General features: G+C 44.7%; 1 protein-coding gene across 4 annotated transcripts in view; it reads right to left on the reverse strand.

The window, feature by feature from the left end:
* Nucleotides 1-26,443, reverse strand: part of RAPGEF5 (Rap guanine nucleotide exchange factor 5) — a 279,765-nt gene that overhangs the window by 54,982 nt on the left and 198,340 nt on the right. For all 4 annotated transcript variants that reach the window (XR_013960501.1, XM_080666447.1, XM_080666445.1 and 1 more), the window contains 2 exons: nucleotides 6,817-6,923; nucleotides 6,310-6,398 (listed from right to left, as the gene is read on the reverse strand). Coding sequence is in view for 3 of the 4 variants with exons in the window: in XM_080666447.1 (XP_080522573.1) it covers nucleotides 6,310-6,398; nucleotides 6,817-6,923 (196 nt within the window). In the remaining variant the exon portion in view is untranslated. The remainder of the gene's footprint in view (nucleotides 1-6,309; nucleotides 6,399-6,816; nucleotides 6,924-26,443) is intronic.

Genomic DNA, 26,443 nt, shown 5'->3' on the forward strand with positions numbered 1-26,443 from the left:
CCCACCAGCATTTTCCCATGCCTGTTCCCCCATCCCCTTAAAAACCCTTAACCTAGTCCAGCGAGTGAGATGGATTTGAGACATCATTAAGTCTCCATTCTTCTCAGTTGGTGCTTTCTCAATCAATAAACTTTTCCATACCCCATACTCTGACGTCTTGAATTTTGGCCTCAAATCGGGCATAAGAACTTGGGTTCGGTAACATCATCATCAAGAGGACTGACTTTAGAGACACAAGCAGTCGCGTGGGTACTACTTCATTTAGAACATAGTGTGACGGAAACTTTCAATGACCCTCTACCTCACCTCCAGGCTCCAAACAACCAGAAAGGGGTTGATAGTTTCCTTAAAAGCATTCAAAGAAGAAAGTCTAAAAATTATTGCTAAGATGCCCAAGTTTTTCAAAATTCTTATAGTCAAGAGGCTTAAGATCTACTTTCTAAGGTAATTCTTGACCCTCACATACTTCATTTCCACCTTCGGATCCTCTGGAAATTAATTTCCCATCACTTTACAATACTTTAGTTTGTTTCTAGTGTGCTCTAGAGCTATACTTAACCTCTAAGTATTGGAAGAGGTCATGTGGAGTCAACATGAAAATGATGCAATTAAGAAAATGCATTCCAAGGATCCATTCTCATTCTAAATGGGGACTAAACAGTCCCTGAAAAGCATCCTTATCCATTAAACATCTCCCTTTGCCCATTGGTTGTGCTGCAATGAAAACGTCCACATTTCCATTATTAATCAGTGCATGTTAATGACCTTATGCTCCGGCTCTGTCTCGCTTCATTTCACCTTGCTTCATTACCAACAAGAGTATTAATTAACCCACAATCTCCTGGCAGTGTAAAAGCATCACTTCCCTAGCTATCATACATGATAGCACATGTTCAAAGGTGCTGTGGATAGATGAGTCTGGAAGATGAACACCTCAAATGAAATCCACAGTCAAAATCTGACTTCTAGTCACTTCTCATGTGAATGTCTGATACAGTGCCACCCACTGAAACTAGGACCTCTTGTAACTTTCTTGAAGCAGTGAGCTCACGCATTGGCCTCTCTGCTCACAGCTGGGAACCAAGCAGCAGGTCTGTGCTGGAGATTAGATCGCTCTTAAGTGGCTACTAAAGCACTTGATTTGGGGCTTATAGCCAGAGTTGAATGGTAGGTTTTTATTTCATTTATGGTATGCCTTTCATCCATGATTCTAGTCACTGGACAAAAATGATAAAGGAATAAAGCTAGGAATAGACCTGGGTCCATCCCCAGATTCAAATGATCACTTGATCTCTGAAACAGCTTAGTTAACTTCTTTCTTAGTTTCTCTGTCCGTTAGATGAGGATAATGATCCTGTATAAGGATCTATCTAATGGAGAGGAAGTTTAATGGATTAAATGGAGTGGTGTCTTAAGTAGCCTTCAAATCCTGGCTCTCAAATCTGGAAGGGAACTCAAACGTCACGTGGTCTAAGTCCTCTGCTTTCACAAATGAGGCAACTGAGAACATTTCTACACAATTCCAATGATCCCATCACTTTGTCAATGCTAATTTATAAAGTCTCCCAACACTTCATTTACAGCAAACACATTGCATTCTTCATATTTGTAATTAGGGGAGAAGCTAAGGGAACTGCCTAAAACACACACAAACCAAACCAAAAGAAACAAACCCTGGAGTACAAATATGAGAGAGCAGAGCAGAAACCATATTCTTTATATATACATACATGCATATATATGTATATTTGTATACATACATACACACACATTTGTATTAATTTCAGAGAGGAAGGGAGAGGGAGAGAGAGATAGAAACATCAATGATGAGAGAGAATCATTGATTGGCTGCCTCCTGCATGCCCTCTATTGAGGATTGAGCCCACAACCTGGGCATGTGCCCTGACTGGTAATCCAACTGTGACCTCCTGGTTCATAGGTCGATGCTCAACCACTGAGCCACCCTGGCTGGGCAGAAACCATATTCTAATGAAAGCACTTCTGCTCCAGCTCTCCCTCCCTCCACAGCACTTGGAGATTTTCACTGTCACTGCGGATAGCTGTCTCAAGCCTTTGCTGTACCTGGAAACAGAAGGTGTCTGTCCTAGCTTTACTCTACAAAGCCATGAAGCTGGTGACGGAGAATATTGTTCGGACTCTATCGATCGAGGGAGAGGCTCCCATAATACATGCCAGGCACTTTCATGGAGGTTGTTGCCTTGTTACAATGACATGCTCTGCCTACCAGGTGCTCAGCACACCACCAACATGGAGGTGCCTATCACACGATCAAAACAGGCCGGGGAGACATTCCCACACTGAGCATAGACTATACCAGATAACCCGTGAAGTTAAAGAAAATACCAGCCATACCTTGAAGAAATCAGGTCAAGCCTAATAAGCATCATCTGGTAGGCTCTCCCTAGTTCCCCTATCCTAGTCTCTGTTTGCTTCTTGTTCTTGGGAACCTGCAATCATAGTGCATTTCCTCAAGCAGATGAATAAGGAATAGGAAACTAAAAAAGAGGGGAACACATAATGCATTTCCTGGTGTTTCCCTGAAGGTCCACCCATCATACTGCAGAGTTAGAGAGAAAAATCAATAAGAAGGTTTTTCTCTGTATAATTCATGTGATATGTAGTTCCCCGCCCCCCCCACCGCCGCCCCTGCTTTGAAACAGACATTGTTATTCCCAGAAGCATCTCTAATAAAACACGCTGTATCCTCTCGAGGATGGGGAGAGGGCTAAAGAGAGGCAGGGCAGGCTGTGGACTTGCCCTCCCTCTCTCCTGCTCTCAACTCCTCCTCTCCCTTCCTTCTTGACTTCCTGGTCATTCTCCTGGGCTGGGGATGCCCCGTGACGCCTGCCCTCCTCTGGGAAGATGAGAGACACAGCTGTTTGATTTTTCTCTAACATTCCCAATGTTTCAAGTTAGAACCTGAGCCTTCAAAGAAAAGGAAATCTTTGAAAATGGCTTCAATCACTTTCCATGATCACAAATAGGTATCCAGTCACCAGACTCAAATACCTGTTCCCTTTTAAACAGGGAAGAATCATTCATTCATTCATTCATTCCTTGTGCCTGGTACAGCCCGGGAGGAAAGGTATGCACAGAGGGGATTATGAAGATCAGCAGGCAAATAAGTGCTGTGTGGATCTAATCGGTTAGGAAAAGCATTAGTAGATTGCTTTTAAGCATTTCTGATATTACTTTTGCTTTGAAAACTCAGTTTGATTTGATGATAGAATACCATACGAATTCAGGTAGCCACAGAAACACGTTATCCCAGTCGCCCTGACATTCTCCTTTCTTGTCCATTTAATTGAGCAGACTTTCCCCCACTTGTGCTTTAGCATCACTTAGTAACCACTTCAACTGGTCCTTTGTGATGTAGAATGTTTCTTCTGCTTGGCCTTGCACCCACACTTTCACAACTACATGACTTTTGTGGAGAAGAGATGGGGAAAAATTTGCATCTCATGCTTGATTATCTTTCCCAACCTCCAGTGGGTACAGGAATGCCAGGTCCAGAACAGGTTCATGGCAGCCACTGGGACCGTTTATTTCCTCCCAGGTACCCCATTCCTCCGCATTGCCATCGGGCCCAGGCGGACGACTGCCATACGGCTCCACCCTGCCCCATATGGCTCCATCTCCCTGGCAGGGGCGCTCGAGAACATAAAACGCTGCCGTACACTTTTATTGCAGCCCCTTCCCATTCCCCTCCATCTGCCTTCCATATGTTTATGTGACTCTATCAGGCTCTTGCACACAGAGCCTTTTGTAATGAGGACTGCCGGCCGGACCAAGATAAAGAACTCGACCTCACCTCCCTCCGTGACAAGGAGCCTTGATGACTTTCAATATGTGATTCCTTTAGCATTCAAACGACAACACACTCATACCCGGTTTCCTGCAATTTGTACACAAAACGTTTTTGTTTTTTTTCATATTTATGATCTCTTTCAATTTTATCAACAAAAGCCACATGGTGGCTCCTCTGTAGACAGCACTGTGCATGAAGTTTTGAAGAATTGCATGTGACTGCCACGTAGGCACCCCTATTACATGCACATCCATCTAAAGTTGACTTTCTTATTGTCATAAAATTCTCCTTTGATCAGAGAAGTCGTTACCATTTCCCCCCTCAAGTGTCTGTAAAACAATCTGAAGTGTGTCCTCCACAAACTCTAAGAAAAGGAGAAGGAATAAGGAGAGGCTGACCCCAAATGGTGTCTCCGCTTACCCCAGTGAGCTGCCAGTATTCTAGTTCCAACTTAGGTCAGGCCACTGCATCTAGTCCTCTGAGCATGTGGCTAAAGTGACACAGTTGATCCCAGTGTTGGTATAATTGATAAGAAAGTGGAATAGCAGTCACTAGACACCATGCACAACACCAATTCCCGACAGGAGGCAACTCCTGGCATTAGGAAGAGTAATTGGGGTGATTCCTCACTCCCAGTGTTCAACAGTGGGAACTTGTGATTGGCCATCTTTCACAGGAAACTAATGGCAACGGGAAAGAAAGAAAAAGACATCAAGCGAGGCCTTGCGTTGGCTTTCATAATTTCTACCCGTATCAATATGACCTGGGCACAGAGTCTTATAAGAAAGAATAGCCCTGACCGGTTTGGCTCAGCGGATAGAGCGTCAGCCTGTGGACTGAAGGGTCCCAGGTTCGATTCCAGTCAAGGGCATGTACCTTGGTTGCGGGCACATCCCCAGTGGGAGGTGTGCAAGAGGCAACTGATCAATGTTTCTCTCTCATCGATGTTTCTAACTCTCTATCCCTCTCCCTTCCTCTCTGTAAAAAATCAATAAAATATATTTAAAAAAAAAAAAGAAAGAATAAATTGTGGTGCTATTAAGAAGAAAGCATTTAATCCCCCCGAATCTCTACCCATGTTTAAAGGTGTCCTCTTCGTGGCAGGTGAGTTGCTGGTATTCTAGTCCCAACCACCTGTGAGAGGCAGTCAGGTGATCAGTACATGGGCACCCTGGCAGCTCCTGGGGTGCTCTCTGATGAAAGCGGGACACGGGAACGGTGCTCAAGCGCACAAACTATTAACCGATGGGCACACCAAAACACCCGGCAAATGCCACGAGAATACACTTTTCCTCTGGCTTGTTTGCGTACAAATGACAACTACTGATTTTTTTGTCCAATAATACCTGTGCAAAATAAAGTATTTATTTGAAATTTGAGATAAAACATAACATTACTGTAGGAAACCTGAGTGGGTTATTTTGCTTTGTTTTCCTTACCCACCTACATATTTCACACATCTTTGTTTCTCTTAACGTCCTTTGGGATGCAACAGGGAGTCAAACATCAGTTAGATTCAGAGAAACCTCTGGGATCCAAGGGAATTCTTGCTCCCACCTATGCTGTCATTTCACAATCCTTCCTGCCTGGAAAAACCCAAGGAGTTCCTTTGTACTAAGACAACTGAAAACTGCCTCTTCCTGCTGCAGTCAATTCATGATCGCACACTGTGGGCATCCCAGGTGCTCTGGTGGCAGCAAAAAGTGCCTTTCCGTCAGGGGATCAAGTTACCAGATTCAGGCTATGGCCAGGGGCCTAGTCATCGGAATAATTGCTCCAGGCTGGAACAATTTACAAATCTGGTTAAGAGAAGCAAGTACTCACCCTCCTGTGAAAAAGAAAGTGTGGCTAGTCCTTCTGTACATGGAACAGTAGTGTTTGCAAAAGGGCAGAGGTGAAAAAGCGAAACGGGCGTTTTGCTCCCAGATTAAACAGAAAAGACAAGGATTCCGATCAGTCAGACTTCAGTGAGTTGTAATTTCTGGACCGAGAGGCTGTGCGTGTCCTATTCTGCACCGCAGGGCGTGCTCTGAGCGGCGGGGAAGCCGCTTGGGAAAAGGCAGAAGTTGCTCAGCTAATAGTTGCTGAGCAGTTGCATTAACTGTTGACATTTCCCTGGGAGGCTGCTCCCCCCACTGCAGAGCCCCCCACAGGCCAGGTGAATGCTCCTTCACCCCTCGCCTGCATTTCTTCCTGCTGAACACTGGCCTCTGGCCAGCCGTCTTTAGGTAAGGTCTGGTTAAAAACGGCCCAAGAAACAAGAACATCTGCCTGCGTAGCCTCTTCTTTGTACAGCTACTTCCCCGGCAGCCGCTCGGATGTCCATGGGTCCATTTAGTGGATTTAAACAAACGGCACGGGGCCGAGGGGGAGGGGCACGGAGCATACGCTGGATCACAGTGGGAGGCTTGCTCCCGAGGATACACACTGACAAGGGCAGCCGCTGCTGAGCCTGGAAGCAGGAGACAGCCCGGTCTTACCTGTTTCTTTGTCCTGGACTTCTTCCAGGTGCAAGTCATTCAAAAGGTGCTCCAAGATCTTCTCCGGGGTCCCGGACACGACCACGTATCTGTCAGAGAGCAGAGAGTCCACCGAGTCATCCTCAGTGGAGGACTGCGAGCGGCTGCTCCACGCATCGTCCTCGTCCTCCTCGTCAATGTATTTGAAATAAGGCACATCGAAGGTGGGCAGGGGCAGCGGGCGGTCCGAGAGCCCCGCGCAATCCTTCCTCTCCAAGTGCGGGTCGCGGACCCGCAGCCGGGAGCTGCCCATTGTGCCCGGCTCCTGACAAAGGCATCCCCTAAATGCTAAGAGATCTTGGCCATCTCGGGCTTTCCCTGGGAACTGAGTCCATCTGGCTGCTGAGAGCTCTGCAGTCAGCTAGAACGCTGAGAGGCGGAGAGAAAAAGGAGGGGGGGGGGAAGGAGGCAGAGGGGGGAGCGCGGGGGAGCGGGGATGGGAGGCAGGGAGCCTCGGAGGAAACTCACCTCCAATCACTGTCGGCGCTCCCGCCTGGGGGGGCCGGGCTGCGCTGCACTTTCCTCAGCACCAGGACGCTCTGCTCCTGCTCTCTGACGGTTGTCACCTCACCATCCTGCTTTCATGGGGACGGGAGAAGGAAAACGGGAGAGAAAATTAAAAAGGAACTCACTAAAGCGGCCTTTTCTCGAGTTGCTTGCTACCATAATGTCTCTAAAGATTCAGAATAAATTAGGAGGCTGGCCAAGAATCTCCCTCTTGGACAGTGTCCAGGCTCAAGTTCTACAGACACAGAAAGCATGAGGGAAACAGAAATACTCTGAAGTATTTTCATGTCGGGAGGCCTTTGAATCTCAGGGAACTTCTGCGGCAGCAGGTAGAGTTAAGTGAGAAGATGACCTTTGTGCCTGGGGGCAGAAAAGGGGCTAAAAAATAAAGCAAATAGCAAACCCATAAAGTGGGGATAAGGATTCAGACTGTTCATTTTTAAAGCTGCCTGAATGATCTGAATTAAGGAATCCAAAGTTTCACAAAACACAACATACAAGTTGCATGTGTATCCCCTTTTACCTGGTTAATGCTTATTAGACAACCACTCTTTTAGGATGGGAAAGTCATTTACAACATACTCTTTACAATTTATCTTTATTGCTGAAAGTATTACAGATGTCCCCTTCCCCCCCACTAACCCCCTCCTTCCTCCTCCCTCCCCTCCCTTGGCCTTTACTGCACTATTATCTGTGCCCCCCCCCCACAACCTCATTTAAACACAAAAACAATGCACAAGCCACATTAAATAGTGGTGGTAGATAACCTATACTCAGTCACATCACAGCCTTGCTTTGAAAGGTGGGCCTAAAGCTACGCATTCAATCATTCAGTTCCATCTTTCCCCAGACTTGAGATGGGCCTTCCAATTTATCATGTACTTGTTTTGCCAGAATACAAGCAACAAGGGGTCTCTAGTAAGAATCTCATCTAGGCCGAGATTCGGATGTCATGGGTGAGTGCCCTGACTTTCTTCACCTCAGTCCCTTTGAAGAAGGAGAGAAGGCAGAACAATCATTCATTTCTGCACACACAGCTTCCACAGCCCAGAGCCAGCGTGGCCGCTGACGTGGCTGTCGGAGTGGGCTCGCTGCTGACCCAGCAGTGTGCCGCGGACCCAGAGCGATGAACTCTCTCCGAGTGTGTCCTGTGAAATCCTCCCCGTGTGCGACAGCCAGTCAGTGTAAGAGAGCCGGAAAAAAGAACCTTAAAATGCATGTCAGAAAACCTAGTTTCTGTATATCTGAGGATTTGAGCAAAAGATTAAAGCAAGAAAAGTTGATAGAAAACTGGGCTTTATCTTAAAAATGATGTCGCTTCTTTAACAAAGGAAACTTGTCCTAGGGTCCCCTGCATGTTTCTGCTGCTGGCAGAAAATCCTGCCTTATACATTAAGTGTAAACATAAAGAACAGTCTTCCCCAAAGGAGAAGAAGCACTAGGTCTAGCCTGCCGTATTATCCATCAGTCCCACAGACCTACAGGGATCTCCATGTATGTTGTTCACCCTTCTTAGGGAAAGCAGGGCACTCATCTCGTTATCACTGCCAACCAAGTCAGTGATAAAATTATGATTTCAGCTCCCAGGATCCTGACTCCTAAGACAATGCCGTGACCTAGTCGTTTGAGTCCTCCGGGATCTTCTTAAACACACAAAAATATTAAACAGCAACATAATTTTATGATGATTCTTTTTAAATCTTTTGGTGGCAAATAATTTTCCTATGGAAAGCTGATGTATTACATTTCAGCAAGGTCAGACACACAGTCACTGTGGCAATTAATGTGGGATATTCATTGTTAAACTCCCCAAGGACAGAGTGCGACTCCTACAACATGAATACCAATGTGTAATTGCGATCTCTCGTTTCTCCAAAGGGCTTCTTTTGTTATCCACAGGAAATAAGGTGGCCACAGAGAGGGGCACATATTGAAAAAACCTGGGCCTGGGATACTGCAACACACAGAAACAAATAATTCAGTGAACAGTAGATCTGAAAGGAGAGAAATCTTCCCCTGGTTTTCCTCTCCTCAGAAGCCAATACTCATTCTGCATGAGCCCACCGCTGTTCTGACATACGTTGTACATTCTCTGTGCACGTGATATATGGCGTTATTAACTTCCACGGGCCATGCACACACATATGGATGGGAAGGGCTTCCCTAATGTCTGTGCGACTAATATGCATTACAGGGCCGTGCACAGAGCAGCCACACTCTGCTGGGCAGGGAACAAGCTGCATCCTATTGATGTACTATCAATAGCACCTAATGTCATCGTGGTGGTTTCCATTTCGAAAACCTGCTAAAAATAAAGAGGAGAAAAAGCAGGAAAATCAATGTATAAAGGGAGATGTAAGTTATCTAAAATTGCCATGAAAACACGATAACCCTCTGTATCACAGCTGGCTCTCAAGAAGGAAGGTTAGATTAATGCCTCCCGACCCATGCATTCTCACCTACTTGCTCTTCCTGAAAAAGAGCAGAAGTGGAATGGTTAGGGGTCTGGGTGTGAAACTATATTTTAGTGTTTGCTTGGTTAAGAATAATAGTATTTAGAGAACTAATGACGGAAAATCGGTTCAATGACAGGTAGCTCACAAGATGCAAGTCAAGCATTAAAACATTTAATTGACAGTCATTTATTCAACAAACAATGAGGATCTCCCATGGTGAGGGCACTGTGCTGGCCGCCAAGTGGCAAGCAGAGATGAGGAAAACAAGTCCCCCTGCCCTTAAATGACAAGAGGCTCCATAACGACGTTAAGTCTAACGTAGCACCCTAAGATGAGGCCAAATGCAAGAGACAATGCAAAGCTATAACCTGGGGGATTTGATGGTCAAAGATGACTGTGGGTGACAGAGAATGGGATGCCATTAACTGGGACAAAAATGTACAGAGAAACTGGTTCTGGTGAGAGTGGTGAACCTGGCTTCAGACAATTGGTGTTTTAGTAATGATAACACATCATGCTGTCGACGTTTAGCAGGCAGTTAGAAATAAAGAACGAGGCCCCTGGACAAAGGTCAGGCACAGAGAGAAATTTGTGAATTATCCAAGGTTGGGGAGTGGATGGGATTGTTAAGAGGGAACAGGAGAGAAAGGGTATCATAAAGGTAAGGATAAAGAGAAAAGACACAGAAAGCCGGGGGAAGCGGTAGGGGATCAGAGTCATGGAGGAAACCTATGGGCAGAGGTTATGAACAAGTAAAATCAAGATGAGTCAGGAGAACCTGGAGGGCACTTTCTCAGGAGATGCAAAGAAAAAGCTTGTCTGACGCTGCAGAGTTCACAGAGGTGGTAAGTGTAAGACGAAGTGATGAGAAGATCACTCCAGGTCCAGTGGTGGGGAGAGGAGTGTGGAGGTGTGAGTGACTGGAGAGGGAGTGAACCAGGTCGGAGGAATGTCATCATGAAACGGAGGAGTCAGACCGAAGAGCCTGCATGGCTGGGAAGGCAGGGTGGAGACTGGGTATTGAGAAGATGTGACCGGTTCAGGAACACAGTGGAGGGGTTAGGCTATAAAAGAACTGAGACTTCATCCTTTCAGAAAGGATCACGAGAAAGAGGATGGATGAAGATTTTTTTAAATATATATTTTATTGATTTTTTTTACAGAGAGGAAGGGAGAGGAATAGAGAGTTAGAAACACCGATGAGCTGCCTCCTGCACACTCCCTACCGGGTATGTGCCCACAACCAAGGTACATGCCCTTGATTGGAATAGAACCTGGGACCCTTGAGTCCGCAGGCCGATGCTCTATCCACTGAGCCAAACTGGTTAGGGCTGGATGAAGATTTAAAAAAAAAAAATAAGTAGAGATAATGAGGAAGCTTAGGTAGACCTAGGAAATGGCTTCTATCTTCTTAGTACAGTGGGAACCAAGAACATCGTATGGAACTTTGTGGTGATGTTGGTGGCCTAAGGAGATTATTGGGGAAAATGGGCTCAAAAGATGGTGAGGTAGGAGACAAGATAAGAAAGCTACTGAGGGAAGTGGAAGAGCACCACTGGAGTAGAGGTCAGATGACTAAGCAAGTGGCAGAGACCTCAGGAGTCAAGGGACTTCTGTAGGGGCATCAATGATACAAAAGGTGAGGTGGGAAATGGTGTATATTCCCAGAAGGCACCATGCTTCATGCCTTGGCCCATGGTTGGAATACGCTGTGAGAAACTCCCTTCTCCCCAAAACATACGTTAGCCCCCAGATATGCATAAACCAGTTCTTGCCCTACTTTCTTAAAGGGATGGTGGGAGGAACAGGAAACTTCAACAATAAACAGGTGTCCTCAGCTGAAGGAGGGGGAGGATGGCTGACAGGAGGAAAAGCATCACAGGGCCTTTGAACAGGGCCATCAGGAGTACGAGGGCTTCCGAGTTTCCCCTGCTCCTCACCTTTGTTCCATTCTTTGGGCAAGGAACTCTGATTTCTTTTCTTCCTATGGCTACACTTCTCTCCTGCCCATGAATTCTGAATGAATAACAGAACCAGTACCTTTGACTTACTTTAGATTAACTTCCATGATCATGATCAGCTTTCATACTTTGATATAAAACTTTGTTCTTTCATTTACTCACATAAAAGACATACTTATTTTAAGATGAAAATACCTATGGGGCAATAAAAATATCATTTTTTTTTCCTAAACAGGTGAAAAATTGGTGTTCCCAGGTTAGCAGGTCTTAATTTGTCCTGAACCATGTTTCGGTCTGTATTTATATTTCCACACTAACAAGAGAAAGTGTTCGCTAAGGGACTTCTCAGCCCTGCTGGCATTGCCACAACTGCTTCCTTGAGTTTTCCATTAGCAGAGATAATGGAAAATATTCCTCTCCCAAGCGCTCCCATAAAGCAGCCACTGGCACTCTCCATGGCCTCGTGTCCCTGCCGCTCTGTGAGCATAAACTCTTACAAGAGGGCTTAAGTAGGGGTTTGTGGATGGCTTTAGGGACACAGAGAACACTCTGAAAGCATATAAAATTTTATGTGTAGCCACATTTTTTCTAAGCAGAGCTCAGAATTCTAAGTCTCACTGAATCTATGCACCCATAGATCTATGGCACAAACCATCCCAAATGAGGCAACTTATATTTATCACCTCATCTGGATAGAGGAAGTCTCCTGCCACTAACTCCCTCTATCCAGATGAGATGCCCAAAGAACCTTGTCATGACACCCATCACGCTGACCTCTAATTATCCGCTCCCTCTGTGTTCTCCTCAAATTATGACATCTTCACGGCAGGACTGTGACCCTGATTTCTCTTCCTAACATAGAGAGGTCTGGCATGTGATAGTCACTTGATAAATGTTTATTGAACATGCAAATTACTGAGCAAGCAAGAGAATGAGTGAATTATCTTTAAAACAAAAAATTCTGTCTCACATGACTCAAAGGTCACTCTTACTAGGAAGCATCCTTTACCCGCTCAACTTAGTCACTTTTCTATTACAAAGCTCATTACAATCACACGAGATAACTGTGTTTTACACCTGAATGTCAATTATTTATTCTCTGTCAGAATTCTACCAAATGAAACTCTCATGCAACTCACATGTAACTAACACAACATTAAGGAAGGCATTCACTAAATGGTATTGCCCCTCAGTCTAGGGCACATGAAAAAAAGGGGGGTGGGCATGAATAGGTCAAACTATGGGCTGAACTATGAACTGGGCAAGATGTGTATTTTTTTGCCCTCTAATCTCCCTTTCCTGTTCCATTGGGCCTCAGTCAGGATCCTCCACATTTCTCCTGTGGTCCAGTGCTCCACAATCAAACTTTGTCTGAAGCAGGCAGCACCAGGGACCCTTTCAGATGTAGAACACAAAGAATCACCTAGCTTGGTGCCATGGCATGCAAGGTCATACAAGTGTCACAGGTCACAATACTTTTTCCCCTCAAGTTTGTGAACACAGTAACTGAAGATGTTTATTTATAGGAAGGCATTTGCTATGGACTGAATGTTTGTGTCCCCCATCCAAAATCTCATATATCAAATTACAATCCCCAGTATGATGGTGTCTGGAGGTGAGGTTTCCGGGAGGTAATTAGGTTATGAGGGTGGGGCCTGCATGAAAGGGATTAGTACCCTTATAAAAGAGGCCCCAGAAAAGATCCCTCATCCCTTCTGCCATGTGAGGACACAGTAAAATGATGGCTAATTATGAATCAGAAAGTGGGCTCTCATCAGACACTGAACCTGCCTGTACCTTGATAGAAATAATAATTTCTATTGTATGTAAGCCACCTAGTTTGCCATATTTTGTTATAGATGCTGGAACAGACTATGACAGCATTTATAGCAATAGTTTGTTATGACTCTTTTCATATCATAACTTCATGGACTTTTATTCATCCCAAAAAGTTGACTTTAAGAACCGTCTCCTCCAGTCTGATTTGGTTGGCCCATCTGTGATGCCTGGGTAGCACATGAGTCCTTCTGACTCAGCATTCTAAGGAGCATACACTGACACACTTTTTGTCTCCCTTCTAAAGCATAAACTCACTTGTGGGCAGGTACCATATCTTCTTAAGTTTTGAATTCTCAACAAACAGCTAGGTCTTGACGCTTCACAGATACTGAAAGAACATTAACTAAATGAATAAATAAATGAACAAAATTGTAAGTGGATAGCCCTGCCGGGTGGCTCAGCTGGTTGGAGCATTGTTCTGTACACCTAGAGGTTGCAGTTTCGATCCCTCGTCGGAGTGTATACAGGAGCAGAGCCTGTCTATAATATTACAGAACCAGGGAAGGCAGTTCTTCAGTGACTGGACAAGATGACCTCAGTGTCTCCCCCAACACCAAGATTCTACAAAATTCAGCTATCTTGACTCTACTTTTCTCACAGGAGCCCACCATGTTGTCCTTCCTAAATAGGAAAGATGCACATGAGTTAGCAGTTAGGTGTGTCTTCTCATCTTGTACTACAGAAATCCACACACAGCTTGCAAACCAAACTGCCAGGGCCCGTATCACATCTATTCTCGTCCTGCTAATGTGGGTACAGCAGAATGGATGCACTTATCTGAAAAAAAAATCTCTTCTGGCCAAAACCAATTTTGCCTGAGAACAATCCTCATAAAATTTGCTGACAATATATCTCATGATTCTTTATTCTCATGGGGAAAAAAAAGTAAACCGATTTTTAAAAAATATTGCTGGCAAGATAGACCTGATTAGGAGCATACACTGAGGAGAGATTAGTAAGCAGATGTGTGTCAAGGTGAGCGGTGGTTGAGACTGACCGGACTGCCAAGTGCTGGCCTGGCAAATACATCTCTGTGCAGAAACAGAGTACTTAAATCATGACAATTGGTTCCTTTTTAAAATCCCACATATATTAAGATTAATAACCCAAATTAAAGCCTAAATGGGACTAATAGGATTCATCATCCCCAAAGTTACAAAATCTAGGCAAAGCCTGACTTCCATGGGTGTGAAGCAAACACAAAGCTGTTCTGGAACATGAACGAACTCCCCCAGGAAACCAGGAAACATGACCGGATAGGAAGCTCTGGCTGTGAGAGGGGAGCTGTACTTATTAAATCTTATTGCTTCTAATAATTATCATGTAAAACGAGTTGCCTAAGAGCTCTTAAATTAGGGCAAGCCTGGGAATTTGATCCTGAGGCCAACTTCCGCTAGTAAACCGATGGGAGAAAAGAGCAGGAGAGCTGAGGGTAGACTGTAAAATCTTGAAATATAAAGCCAATATCTTTGCATCCCAAGTATATTTCAATATGCTTTATTAGCTTAATGGATCATTCTGGCAAAAAAAAAAGAGGCACATTCATCTAGGGCAGTGGTGGGCAAACTCATTAGTCAACAGAGCCGCAGTTTGCCAACCACTGATCTAGGGTTCTGAATGTGTTTAATGAAGGGACTATTTACAGAAGTGTAGGTAGGTTTGAGGAAATTAACCAAAAAGTGGTGAGATAACCATAAAGCAGCAAAGAGGGGAAAAGGAAGGTAAGAGTGAGTACTGGGTCCCATTGGGAGCTACAGGCGTAAGTGAGAAGCTCCCAGGGGGGAGCTGTAGTCACTGAGGGGTGTGGTTATGGCCAGGAACCTGACCTCTCTCCTACACGCTGATGTGCTGTGGCATTTCCCAATGGCCAAGACCCACTGGACAGTGGGAGGCAAGTGATCATGGGTGACATAGTCCACAGGGGTCAGGACTCACTGCCTGCAGCACAGAGCAGGGCTAGAGTAAAGGAGGGATTGGAATGGGATGATCCAGCACACCTGACCTTTCGGTTTCCAGAGAAGCTGTGTCAACTGATGAATTTAGATGCCCCATCACAGGTCATGCAATCCATCATCTTGATGCCAGGAAATCAACTCACACTCTAATAGCTTTAGAGGAGGGTATGTCAGCATTTGCCTACCTGACTTAATCTCATTCTTGCATGCTTTATTGTCTGGACACTCTGTCTTGTCTAATACCCATATCAGTTTACTGCAATTCACACCCTACAATTTGCTTTACACTCCCCACTCGCCACTCTCCACGTGACCTTTGAGAACTGTTATTAAATCACACAGTTGTTGTTATTGTTGATTTTTTAAAATCAGACAAGCTTAACATGTATTAAATCTTTCCCAGCAAGTCCTCCAGTTCCAGTATAAAAATTCTTGGTTGCCTGGCCAGCATGGCTCAGTGTTTGAGCATCGACCTATGAACCAGGAGGTCACGGTTTGATTCCCGGTCAGGGCACATACCCAGGTTGTGGGCTCAAACCCCAGTGTGGGGCGTGCAGAAGGCAGCTGATCAATGACTCTCTCTCATCACTGATGTTTCCATCTCTCTCTCCCTCTCCCTTCCTCTTTGAAAGGATAAACATATATTAAAAGTAAGTAAATAAAAGTTCTTGGTTGATGACCAAATTTAGCGATAGGGATGGAGGAGAGAAGAGAGTGGAGAAATGGCAGGACAAGTTCCTCTCTGATGTTAGCTGAGTAAGAACAGGCTTTGGTCTGCTTTGCTCTCTGGACTATCCCACCATCCAGAACAACAGTGCCTGGGGAATGAACGAATGGCCTGCTGAATGATGGATGAGCAGGCAGATACTAGACATCAGACTGGCCCAAGATCAAGGACAGAGAGGTGGCCAAGGCAAGGAGGCAGAGGTTCAGCAAGGAGGGACACAGTCCAGAGAGCAGGCGAGAGCAGAAAGGGGAAATTTAAGCTAGAAGTCTACAGAGCACAGGGCAAGATGGAGACTACCTGTGGCTAGGAACCCAGGCTCCGTAGTCAGATGTGGGCACAGAGTCAGACTAACAGGCACAGATCATCTGCAGCAGAAACAGAGCTTGGTTCTGACTTTGAGGCACTTCTCACCCAGGGAGAGCTCTGTCCTCAGAGAAAGGCTGGGGTCCCAGCTGCCCAGGAGGCCTCCAGCGGTACTGAGAGGACAGGGCTTTGCCTCATCTGGAGAGAAATCCTAACCACCATTCAATGGCTGTGTTCCAGAGGGAAGGTGGACTCCTAAAATCCTAATGTGTCATTTGAAATATGAGGCTGTTACACCCTTCAGAATATTTTTAAGCACTAAAAAACCCCACAAAACTGTGTATGCAAAAGGCTTACCATAGTCTCACCCTAACCACCCTTCGATCACCAATGACTAGATAAAATAATTTATCAATTCACACACCTTACCAAGCTCCCGCCAGACCCCATGCAACGAGTGTGATCCACTTCTATTTCATGGGTAATAACCAATTCTTAGTACAAAAATTAAACTCAGGTGATGGCAGCCCTTAAAAGAACTTATGACCCAAGTCAAATTAAAGTGATTGCAACACCAAAATGAAGACAGACCTGCCTGGGTTCAAATCCTAGAGCTGCCAGGTACTAGCTGGGTGATCTTTACCGAGTTGTTCAATCTCTCTGAGCATCAGTGTTCTTGCCTGTAAAATGGGATAATGACTAACTGGGTCAATTATGAATTGCTGGAGGCAGAGAAAGCCCTCAATAAATGGATGCAGAAAAATATACAAACTATTGCATCTGTATGACACCCAAGTATAGTAAAATCAACACTGGATTTGTACCAGGGCCTTGCTACAATTTTGTTTATGTGTATGTGTGTTTAGATATCCCCATTAAAAACACACACAAATAATGTCCTCACATTTTTTTCAGTTGCACTGAAAACTGCTCCTTATGGAGGTGTGTGCACCATTGAGAACCCAGAAGCCACCAGGGGAGTTGATTGCAAAGCTCACTGAACCTGAGGAAAGAAGGCTCGCAGCCCCTCTGCTGGAGACCTGGGGCTGAGGAAATAGATCACTTTCATGGGAGTGGAGGGCCGTGTCTCTCTGCCACTCACCTTACCCTTTCATATTAAGTCTCTCTCACCAAGAAGCCATACACTTCTAGAGGCTGAAATCTCAAAGAAGGGAGAAATGAAGTTCGGTTGTCTCTGACTCTTACCTTTTTTAAATATAATTTCAATAGTTAGTTAACGCCTTATGAGCCCCGGACTTTGGGCGGGGTTCCTGATTATCTGCAAGGGAGCAGTCAGCATCCTTCAACATCAGCAAGACTGAAGCATAAACAGGACAAACCACCAGCAGCAACAAACAAGGCATGACGTCAGCCTCGGCCACTGGGGTGGAGCCACTGAACCCCACTCCTCTGCTGTCCCTCCGTTCCAGACATGGTGGTTATTTCATTCCCTTAAGACTCATCAGATACATAACCCCCGCCCCCCTGGTTAGTGGGCCCCGCGATATATATAAAGGGCTGAGCTGGAATCAAGAAGCTTAGGTCAAAGGGCACCTTGGGCACTGCCTTGGACATACATGATCTGATAGAGGCCTATTGAAGGTAATTGAGGAGAAATGAAATGCCTTCAAATTCTAAACCAGATCCTTCAGCATTTCCTAACATGTGGAAGCAAAAGGGGGGACACCTGTCAATCACTGGGATCACTGGAGAGAACTCTGTCAATACTTCGCACAAGTGAATTCCACGCCTTGTTTGTTGCTGCAGGTGGTTTGTCCTGTTTATGCTTCAGACTTGCTGATGCTAAAGGATGCTGACTGCTCCCTTGCAGATAATCCCACCAGTTCATGGCATCCATGCTGGCTGCCTGTGAGTTATGCTCGCAACAGGTTCTGTCGCACTGGGATTTGCAAAAATGTGGATGACTCAGTGCTGGAACAGCACTTATTTCCACCTCGTATTGTTGGTGACCCTCAAAATACAATTCATAGGTTATCTGAGATTTAAAAAAGAAATAAATCTGGAATCTTGCTTCCTAGATTTTATAGAAATGACACTATAAATGTTACACAGAAATACCTTTCAGTTTCTAAGAATTCTCAAACTGGTACTTTCCCAAGCAGCCCAAGGTGGGATAAAAACCTGTGCTAAATGATGACTCCAAGTCTCTATAGTCTTGTAGCAGATGTACTTGTCACCTGGGTTTGAATAATTCCAGGGAGCAGCTTTACGGAACCTTTAACAGGACAGTGTGGATTTTAGAGCAGCCTTGAGAGCTAGCCCTCACGGATCCCTATGGCTCAGGTTTCTCCTCCCAAATTCCTCTCACTGAAAACTCAGCTGTGTTAGGAAATGCCCCTGGTTAAGACCTAATTCATAAACTGAAATTACTGGAAAAAGCTAACTTTTTTACTTGTATGTAATGAATACTGTTTTTTTTTTTTTTAATTACAGATGTCCCCCATTTTCCCCCTTTGCCCACCTCTCCCCAGCCCCTGAGTGCACCCCCCGCCCCTCGCCTTTGGCCATCCCCACACTGGTGTCAGTGTCCGTGGGGTATCCATATATGCTGTTTGGCTAACCTCTTCACCTTACTTTGTCTAGTCTCCCCCATCCCCTTCCCCTCTGTCAGTCTATTCCATGTATCCATGCCTCTGGTTCTATTTTGTTGGTCGGTTTATTTGGTTCATTATGGAAAAAGCTAGCTCTTAACTCTGAACAGATCTAAAAGAAGCATTCTTCACATTTAAAAAGCACTGAATACTTGAAATTTGCTGAGAGAGTAGCTCTCTAGAGTCTCTCTCTCTCTCTCTCTCTCTCTCTCTCTCTCTCTCTCTTTCTAATGGTAACTGTGTGAGGTATGGATATGTCAATTAGCTTGATTGTGGCAATCATGGTACAATGCATAGGTTTATCAAAATATCACATCATGTACCTTAAATAGATATGATTTTGATTTGTCAATCATACCTCAATAAAGCTGGAAAAATCCTATATAATAAAAGGCTAATATGCAAATCAACCTAACAGCGGAACAGCCAAACAACCCGTCGCTATGATGTGCACTGACCACCAGGGGGCGCGTGCAGAACATTGTAAGTGTGGATAGCAGGCGGCAGAGTGCGGAACATGGTAGGCCTCAGCTGTGGTGGGATGGTGAAGCAGGTGAGCAGGGGCGCCAGACCAAGGTGGGGCTCCGCTCACTGTCATTGGGGTGAGCCTCTGGTGGTTACTGAAAATTCTTTGCTCCCAACGCTTGCACCTGCTGCTGGTGCTGGAGCTGCCGCTCACACCCACTGCCGGGGCCCGGTGCCGGCCCCGATTGCTTGGCACAGTCAGCCGGTGTGAGCGGCGGCTGCAGGCCCTGATCGCCCCTGAGGGTTTCTCCACCTCCCACTCCTCCTGAGGGGTGATAGGGGCAGCTGCTCTCACCCACTGACAGAGCCAGCCCTGCTCACATCGCTGCTGGCACTGGCCCCAATCGCTCCGCGCCGTCAGTGGGTAAGGGCAGGGCCAGCGCCGTCAGCGTGTGGGAGCAGTGGTGGCGGGAGCGGGGCTGTGGGCAGACAGGGGACCCGGGGCCGCTGTGGGAGGGGCCAGGCGAGGACGCAGAGAATAAGCTGAGACCTGCCCCTGTGCCCACTGCAGCCTTGCAGCCCACAGTTCCTTTCAAAGTGCACAAATTCGTGCACTGGGACCCTAGTCCTATCTAATAAAAGAGTAATATGCAAGTTGACCATCACTCCAACACACAAGATGGCTGCCTCCATGTGGTCAAAGATGGCTGCCCCCATGTGGACACAAGATGGCTGCCACAAGATGGCCAGCAGGGGAGGGCAGTTGGGAGGGACCAGGCCTGCAGGGGAGGGCAGTTAGGGGTAACCAGGCCGGCAAAGGAGGGAAGTTGGGGGCGACCGGGCCTATAGGGAAGGTCAGTTGTGGGGGACCCAGGCCTGCAGGGAAGAGCAGTTGGGGGGTACCAGGCCTGCAGGGAAGGGCAGTTACGGGGGACCAGGCCTTCAGGGGAGGGCAGTTACGGGGGACCAGGCCTTCAGGGGAGGGCAGTTAGGGGTGACCAGGTTTGCAGGGGAGGGCAGTTAGGGGCAATCAGGCTGGCAGGGGAGCAGTTAGGCATCAATCAGGCTGGCAGGGAGTGGTCAGGGGGTGATCAGGCTGACAGGCAGAAGCGGTTAGGGCAATCAGGAAGGCAGGCAGGCGAGCAGTTGGGAGCCAGCAGTCCTGGATTGTGAGAGGGATGTCTGACTGCCCGAGGGGTCCCAGATTGGAGAGGGTGCAGGCTGGGCTGAGGGACACACACCCTCATGCACGAATTTCGTGCACCGGGCCCCTAGTATTAAAATAAAATGCAAAGATAGCATAAAGTAATATGCTTAGAAAATGCAAAGTCTTCAAGTCAAGGAACTCTACAACTCTCTCAATCCCTTCTGTGTTCACTTGTGTGTGTCTGCATGTGTGCATGCAAATATGCTTGCGTGTCTGTGTGTACACACATGCACGTGTGTAACTTCAGAGAGGGCAAAGCATTAATAAAAAGGGCAGCCTCAGTACTTGTACAAATTATGGAATAAAAAATTCCTTGTTACCACAGCAACTGCTAGATCACATGGCATGGGAGCATGGAGATAGAAAGCATTTTGAGTAAACGCTCTTGTTTTTTCATGTTTGTGCATTCCTTGATGTTTTTAGAGAGGCACACCTTTCGTCTCTGCAGTAACCATCTCAGAAACCTCATTCCAGAGTTTGCAACAAATTGGGAGAAAGGTAAGATCCGCTCACTCTTGGTTCATTGCACAGCCATGGAAAGTTGGTATTAAGATAGGTTAAGAGAATTTGAAAATGCAACAAAATATTGCTAAAACTATTTGAGAGGCAAACAAACAAAATTAGGAAATGAAAAGGAAGAGAGGAGGTCAAAAGAAGGCAGACTAAATTTGGTTGCACAATAGGAGGACATTCTCCCTCTTTTTCTGGGGTGGGGATGGGTATGAGGGGAAAGAAGAATGAACTGAAAAGAAAGGGAAGTATTTAAGCGATTGACCCAAAAGCGTTCTCTTTTCCTGAATACTGATTTGCACCTGGGTGACAAAGAGGATGAAACCTGCCCAGGTAAGATCCTTGCTTCATAAATGGACTCACTGATGTTTGAAAGTTTGTGTCTACTCTTTAGCAAGTATGAATTATGCCAAAGGCTTGTCCATAGTTACACATTGACTATCATATGGACCTCCCAGGTTTTTCTGCTTTGTAATTTCCAGGTTAATTTTCCGAGGTACACACCATTTCATTTAAAATTTGATCTCCAATGAACTGGAATCCTGGAGCTGGTACTACTTGGATTTGGAGAGATTTGGTCTGAGGGCTTGAGCTTGGGAAAGATTTTAAATCACCCACAATTGCCTTCTCTGCCCCATTCAGGCCCACAAACAGTAACTGAAAGCCCAGTGCTAGACGCTGGGGATAAAAGTTCAAGTAAAACATGGGATTGCCTTCAAAGATCAGATTCTTTATGAGAGAGACATGGGAGAGATAAAAAATTGCATTTTTTTAGAAGCAGTGGTTTGGAGCTCGGCTGAAGCTAGGGATTAATGAATTGAGCCAGGATAAACAACTAGGCCACTTTCCTGTCATTTCGAAGAGTTCAAGGCAGCACAATCAAGTATTTTTTCAGTTTGTCGTTATTCAGGAGTTCCGTATCTCAGTCCTCATCAGGACATTCTGAACTCAGAAAAACAATTCCAAATATTTAATGACTTGACTTGAAACATGGCTTTAATACCCTGATAGCAGAAATCCTTCTAGCGGGATATGTTAGCTCAGCCATCTGTCCCATATCAACAGCATTTCACAGAGAGTAAATTTTCAGAAGTTCCATCCACAGGAGTATTTTTAGAACATAAAAGAACAGAATGATTCTTGGCATTGATAGACATATTAAACCAGAGGAAAAACTCAAAGCCTCCTGAATAATTAATTGGCATCCACTTACTGTGGCGACAGTTTCCCCAAAACTGTACAACACCCACAAGTGTGGATGCTGCTGACCTTGAGGAGATGCGTGTCTTCCGTTTAAGAAAGGAACGCTAGAGCTAGAAGAAACCTTACATCTTTCACCTTTAAATTCAGAAATGAGGAAACTAAAGCTCAGAGCGGTAATGTGACTCATGAAATTTGTAGTCAATATATTTACTTTGGAGGAAGTTTGTTAACAGAGTTTCAATTCCTCCAGAATAAAATGGATTTTTTAATGTGGGTAACAGAATAGTAAATTAAATGAAGAAAAATTTTGCATGTGATAGCTAATCAAGAAATCTTACTTTCACGTTACAAAAATAAATCCCAGCAACACTGAAGACCTGAGTGAAAAGTGCAAGTCTAGAAGAAATTGTAGAAAATAAATAAAATTAAGTGTTTGGCCAAAAGTTTGGGAAGGGCTTTCTAATTTTAAAAGCAATTTTAAATTAAAAACATGAATCAACAGTTTTGTTCTCATATGTATAAAAATAAGTAAATAGCTAAGAAACAAAGTGGGGAAAACTACATGCAACAAATATGACAAAGATTTATATCCTTATATTTAAAGAACTTATTCAAATCAATGAGAAAAATCCCAATGGAAAAATGGGCAAAGGAGGTAGATTATTTACAGAAGAAAGGTAAGTGGATTAATATAAATTGTAAATATTCAATCTCTCTAGAAAAGCAATGTAAATTTGAACAAAACAATATCTCCTTACCCCATTATCCTGACAAAAATATTTAGTTTCTCCTCCTAAGAATCATAATCCTCAATGGGGGTGAAGGTGAGGGCGAGGGCATTACAAAGCAAGTACTGTCATGTATTGCTGAAGTAAGTGAAAACTGGAACACGCTTTAAGAAAAGGAGTTAAACAAAAACATAAAAGAGATAACACAGTTCATACCTGTAGGTAGGTAGTAATGACTCACCTAGGAATGTATCCTTAAGAAATGCAAATTAGGTAAAGATTTTTTTTTGTAGAGATGTGCATGTCAGATCATTTATAACAGCAAAATTTTGAAAGCACCTTTGACCCCCCAGATGGAGAGATGGTCAAGTAACGTTTGTTATGGAAACATACGGAAAGCCTCATGATGTACATACTGGGAAAGGGAGGGGGAGATGTGGTTAGTTATCACTACACTTTGCTTTTCTTCCTTGTAGTTCTTATTATCTTAAAGTTCTCTTCTCTCTGTTAACTGCTCTTCCTCTTCACTGCCTGTGTTTTCTTATCCATTTCCTTCACTAAATGGAGGGGTGCCTTTGGGGCTCAAATCAGATCTCGTTCACTTCTCTCTCTGTCCCATTTCTGTGATGCCTGGTTCACAGGTGCTCAACAAATGCAGAGAGGCAAGAATAAATTAATCTTAGCCAGATCTTTTAAAAATGTGCTCTGTGTATGAAAAGGAGAAAATCCTCCTGAGATTGAAAATTACTTAGGCTCTCAACAAAGTCAGCTTTATGTGTTGTGGCTGAATGGCATGTCTGGTAGGAACAAGCTAAATAGCTACTTGGCTGAATCCCCTCTTCACCTACCGGTAGTGCAGTGGTCGGCAAACCGCGGCTTGCGAGTCACATGCAGCTCGTGAGCCGCTGTTTGCCGCTCTGTTGACTAATGAGTTTGCCGATCACTGGACTAGACTAAATGTTACCATGTAGTTGGAAGCTGTGAGATTAGGCAATTGTGGCATACTGTGTGCAAAGAGGTAAAGGGTAGTATGTGATTCCCGCTAATGATCTCCATGAGCTCAAGCATGGGAATCTGAGATAAGCTGCCGACGGTAGAGAAACGAAGTCTCTGGTGGCGTGATGAGGGAGGGATGCTGGCCCCAGTGAAGACCCCAGTGAAGTTATGTAAGTGACTGAATTCCCCGCACTCAGCTAAAGGCACATTCAATTCATTATGGGCGGTCCATAGGCCTGTGCTACCCACTCTTCCTCCCAGGGTCCCCAGACTGGGAGGTCTGCAGCCTGCCATCTGGTGTCACTCATGGAGTAATGTAATCCATTCCTGGCTTTTCTATTCTGGATTGAAGCAGTCTCAAAACTTAGGTTTTGGCCAAAAGGGGACCATCAAAACACCCTCATACATCTTCCCTAAAGGTTCTGGAGGAACCACATGTGGAGCAGAAAAGTAGAAGTCAGAGCTAAGAGGCAAAACTGGCAAACCTCCGAGGGCGGGCCCAGGGGAATAAGCAGCTGCAGATGTTGAAGAGACCTAGGGCCACTCTGAGCTTTATTAATAGGGATTTTTCCAGGGTGTGGCGGACTTTCCTCAGGTCTGTGCAGATCTCCCGTCTATGCCAAAATTATGCGTAATACCCAAGGGCAGGAATTTACGGACTTGGGACGGAAATGGGATCTACTGAAAACTGAGATAAAGGTCAGATTTGATTGCCGAATGACAATGGAAATGGCACTTAACAGGTCAGAAGTCACGAATACTCCTGACCACAAGCATCTGGCAGTCAACTATATTCCTTCAGGCAACCTGAATAGGGTTGGCTCTCTGCTTTACTCCAAGGTTCCTTCTCTTGGGTTTTAAGGGTTCTTCAGAATCCTGCCTTATCCCAGGTAGAAAGCTTCCCTTCATCACCTTGTTGGCTTATCCCTTCATCTCAAACTTGCAGGTATAGATCCGCACCACCTGGGCCACGTGTGCGCCGTCTCTGCCACTTTATATTCTGTAGTTCTACTCACATCTTTTAAAATTTGAGCCATACAGATTCTAGAGGAGACAGTTTTAGCTCCATGGCTTCAACGACCCTCTCGATTCCCCGGTTTTTAGAGTCACTGAGTATTGTTTTAACACGGAGATAATTTTTAGGTCCGTGATTCCCTATGGGTGTTTAAAAAGAAGTGCTGAATGATCCCATTTATTTTTTGCTGACAAAATTGTTTGTGCCTGCTTTCAGGAGATGCTGTGCTAATTTCCTGATGGAGTAATTGCTGATACTTTGGGGAGAAGCAGTTCGACAGAATGTTTCTCTGGGACCAGGGTCATTTTGATGGGGCTAGCCTCGCATTAGGGGCCCACGAAGTACAACTTCAGGGACACAGCGAGGTAAGAGCACAAAGACTGTAGGACAACTTTCTCTAACAAACCTGCAAGATCACTGCTATTTTTATTCATGATTTTTTTTTTTTTTTTTTTTTGCTTCTGATGACAGAGGCTAAAGGGTATCTATTTCACTAACAGACTATTATCAATGAAAATATTTTTAAGTATTTTCTTGTGCTTAATGAACTTCCAACAGAATTAATGGGTTGTATAGTATTTACTCCCCATTCTAGAGGAAACTCTATAATCCTATTGAGCAGGTGCCAGTTTTTGAATGAAATGATTTCTTACCCAAACAATCAAGACACATGACACCTAAAAGTTCTTCCCAACGCCCGTGACTCTCAGAGGAAAGCTCCATGGTACTCAGATTGATTGCGAAGAACAACACATCATCACAATCCCCCGATTTGTAATAACAGTACGTGCACTGAGCAGGGAGAAAGTGATGGCATTTTATGTCAACCATAAAATGCAGTTTGGGATTTTATTTTGCATTGCACCCTTTGCAGACAGATCATTAGCAATCTTTATTCATAAGAGTATCAATACAGAGCTTGTTTTACCTCTATAAATCCCAGCCAAGGAAAGACCATGAAAAGTCTAAAGAATCAGCTGTATGAAGTATGCACTCTCTCCCCTCTTTGATTGCAAAGGGCCAAAATTTTACCTTAACAAATCCCACCCCACCCTCACCTTTGTGGTCACCAGCTATGTGCTTATGACTCATTACATTTTCATGAGCCTCCTTACAAATCCCTACCCCCAAGCCACTTCCTGCCATCTTAATTACCTTATTATCACCATTATTCTCTCCCTCCATGTGTTTCTTGGATCTGAAGCAGCCCCTAATCCCTTATTCTGACTCAGCTTGCCCCAATCATGCCCAGCCATTCCTGGAATCTGAACAAAGAGAACATTTACAAGTGTTTATTAAAATTGTTGAGCCTTGTTCACTTAATTATGTACAAATGTACAATAAAGGAACATGCATGCCATATCTTATTTCTCTTTTATTTTTTACTATAGAAGGAAAATATTGGGAAAGAAAAAAATGGGGAAAAACCTCATTCCAGGTAAACCTAACTGCTATAACACTGACTTCTACAGACTAAAACAAGTCCTTTTTCCTTCGGTAGTGGAGTGGTCCATTTTTTAAAAATTAAAGACAAATTTTCATGTAATGACAAATAAGAACATGGTCATGTTTTAAGTAAAATATGGGTATTTAATATGACTTATTAGAGAA

This window comes from Plecotus auritus (assembly GCF_963455305.1).
Source record: "Plecotus auritus genome assembly, chromosome: 4".
Taxonomy (NCBI): domain Eukaryota; kingdom Metazoa; phylum Chordata; class Mammalia; order Chiroptera; family Vespertilionidae; genus Plecotus; species Plecotus auritus.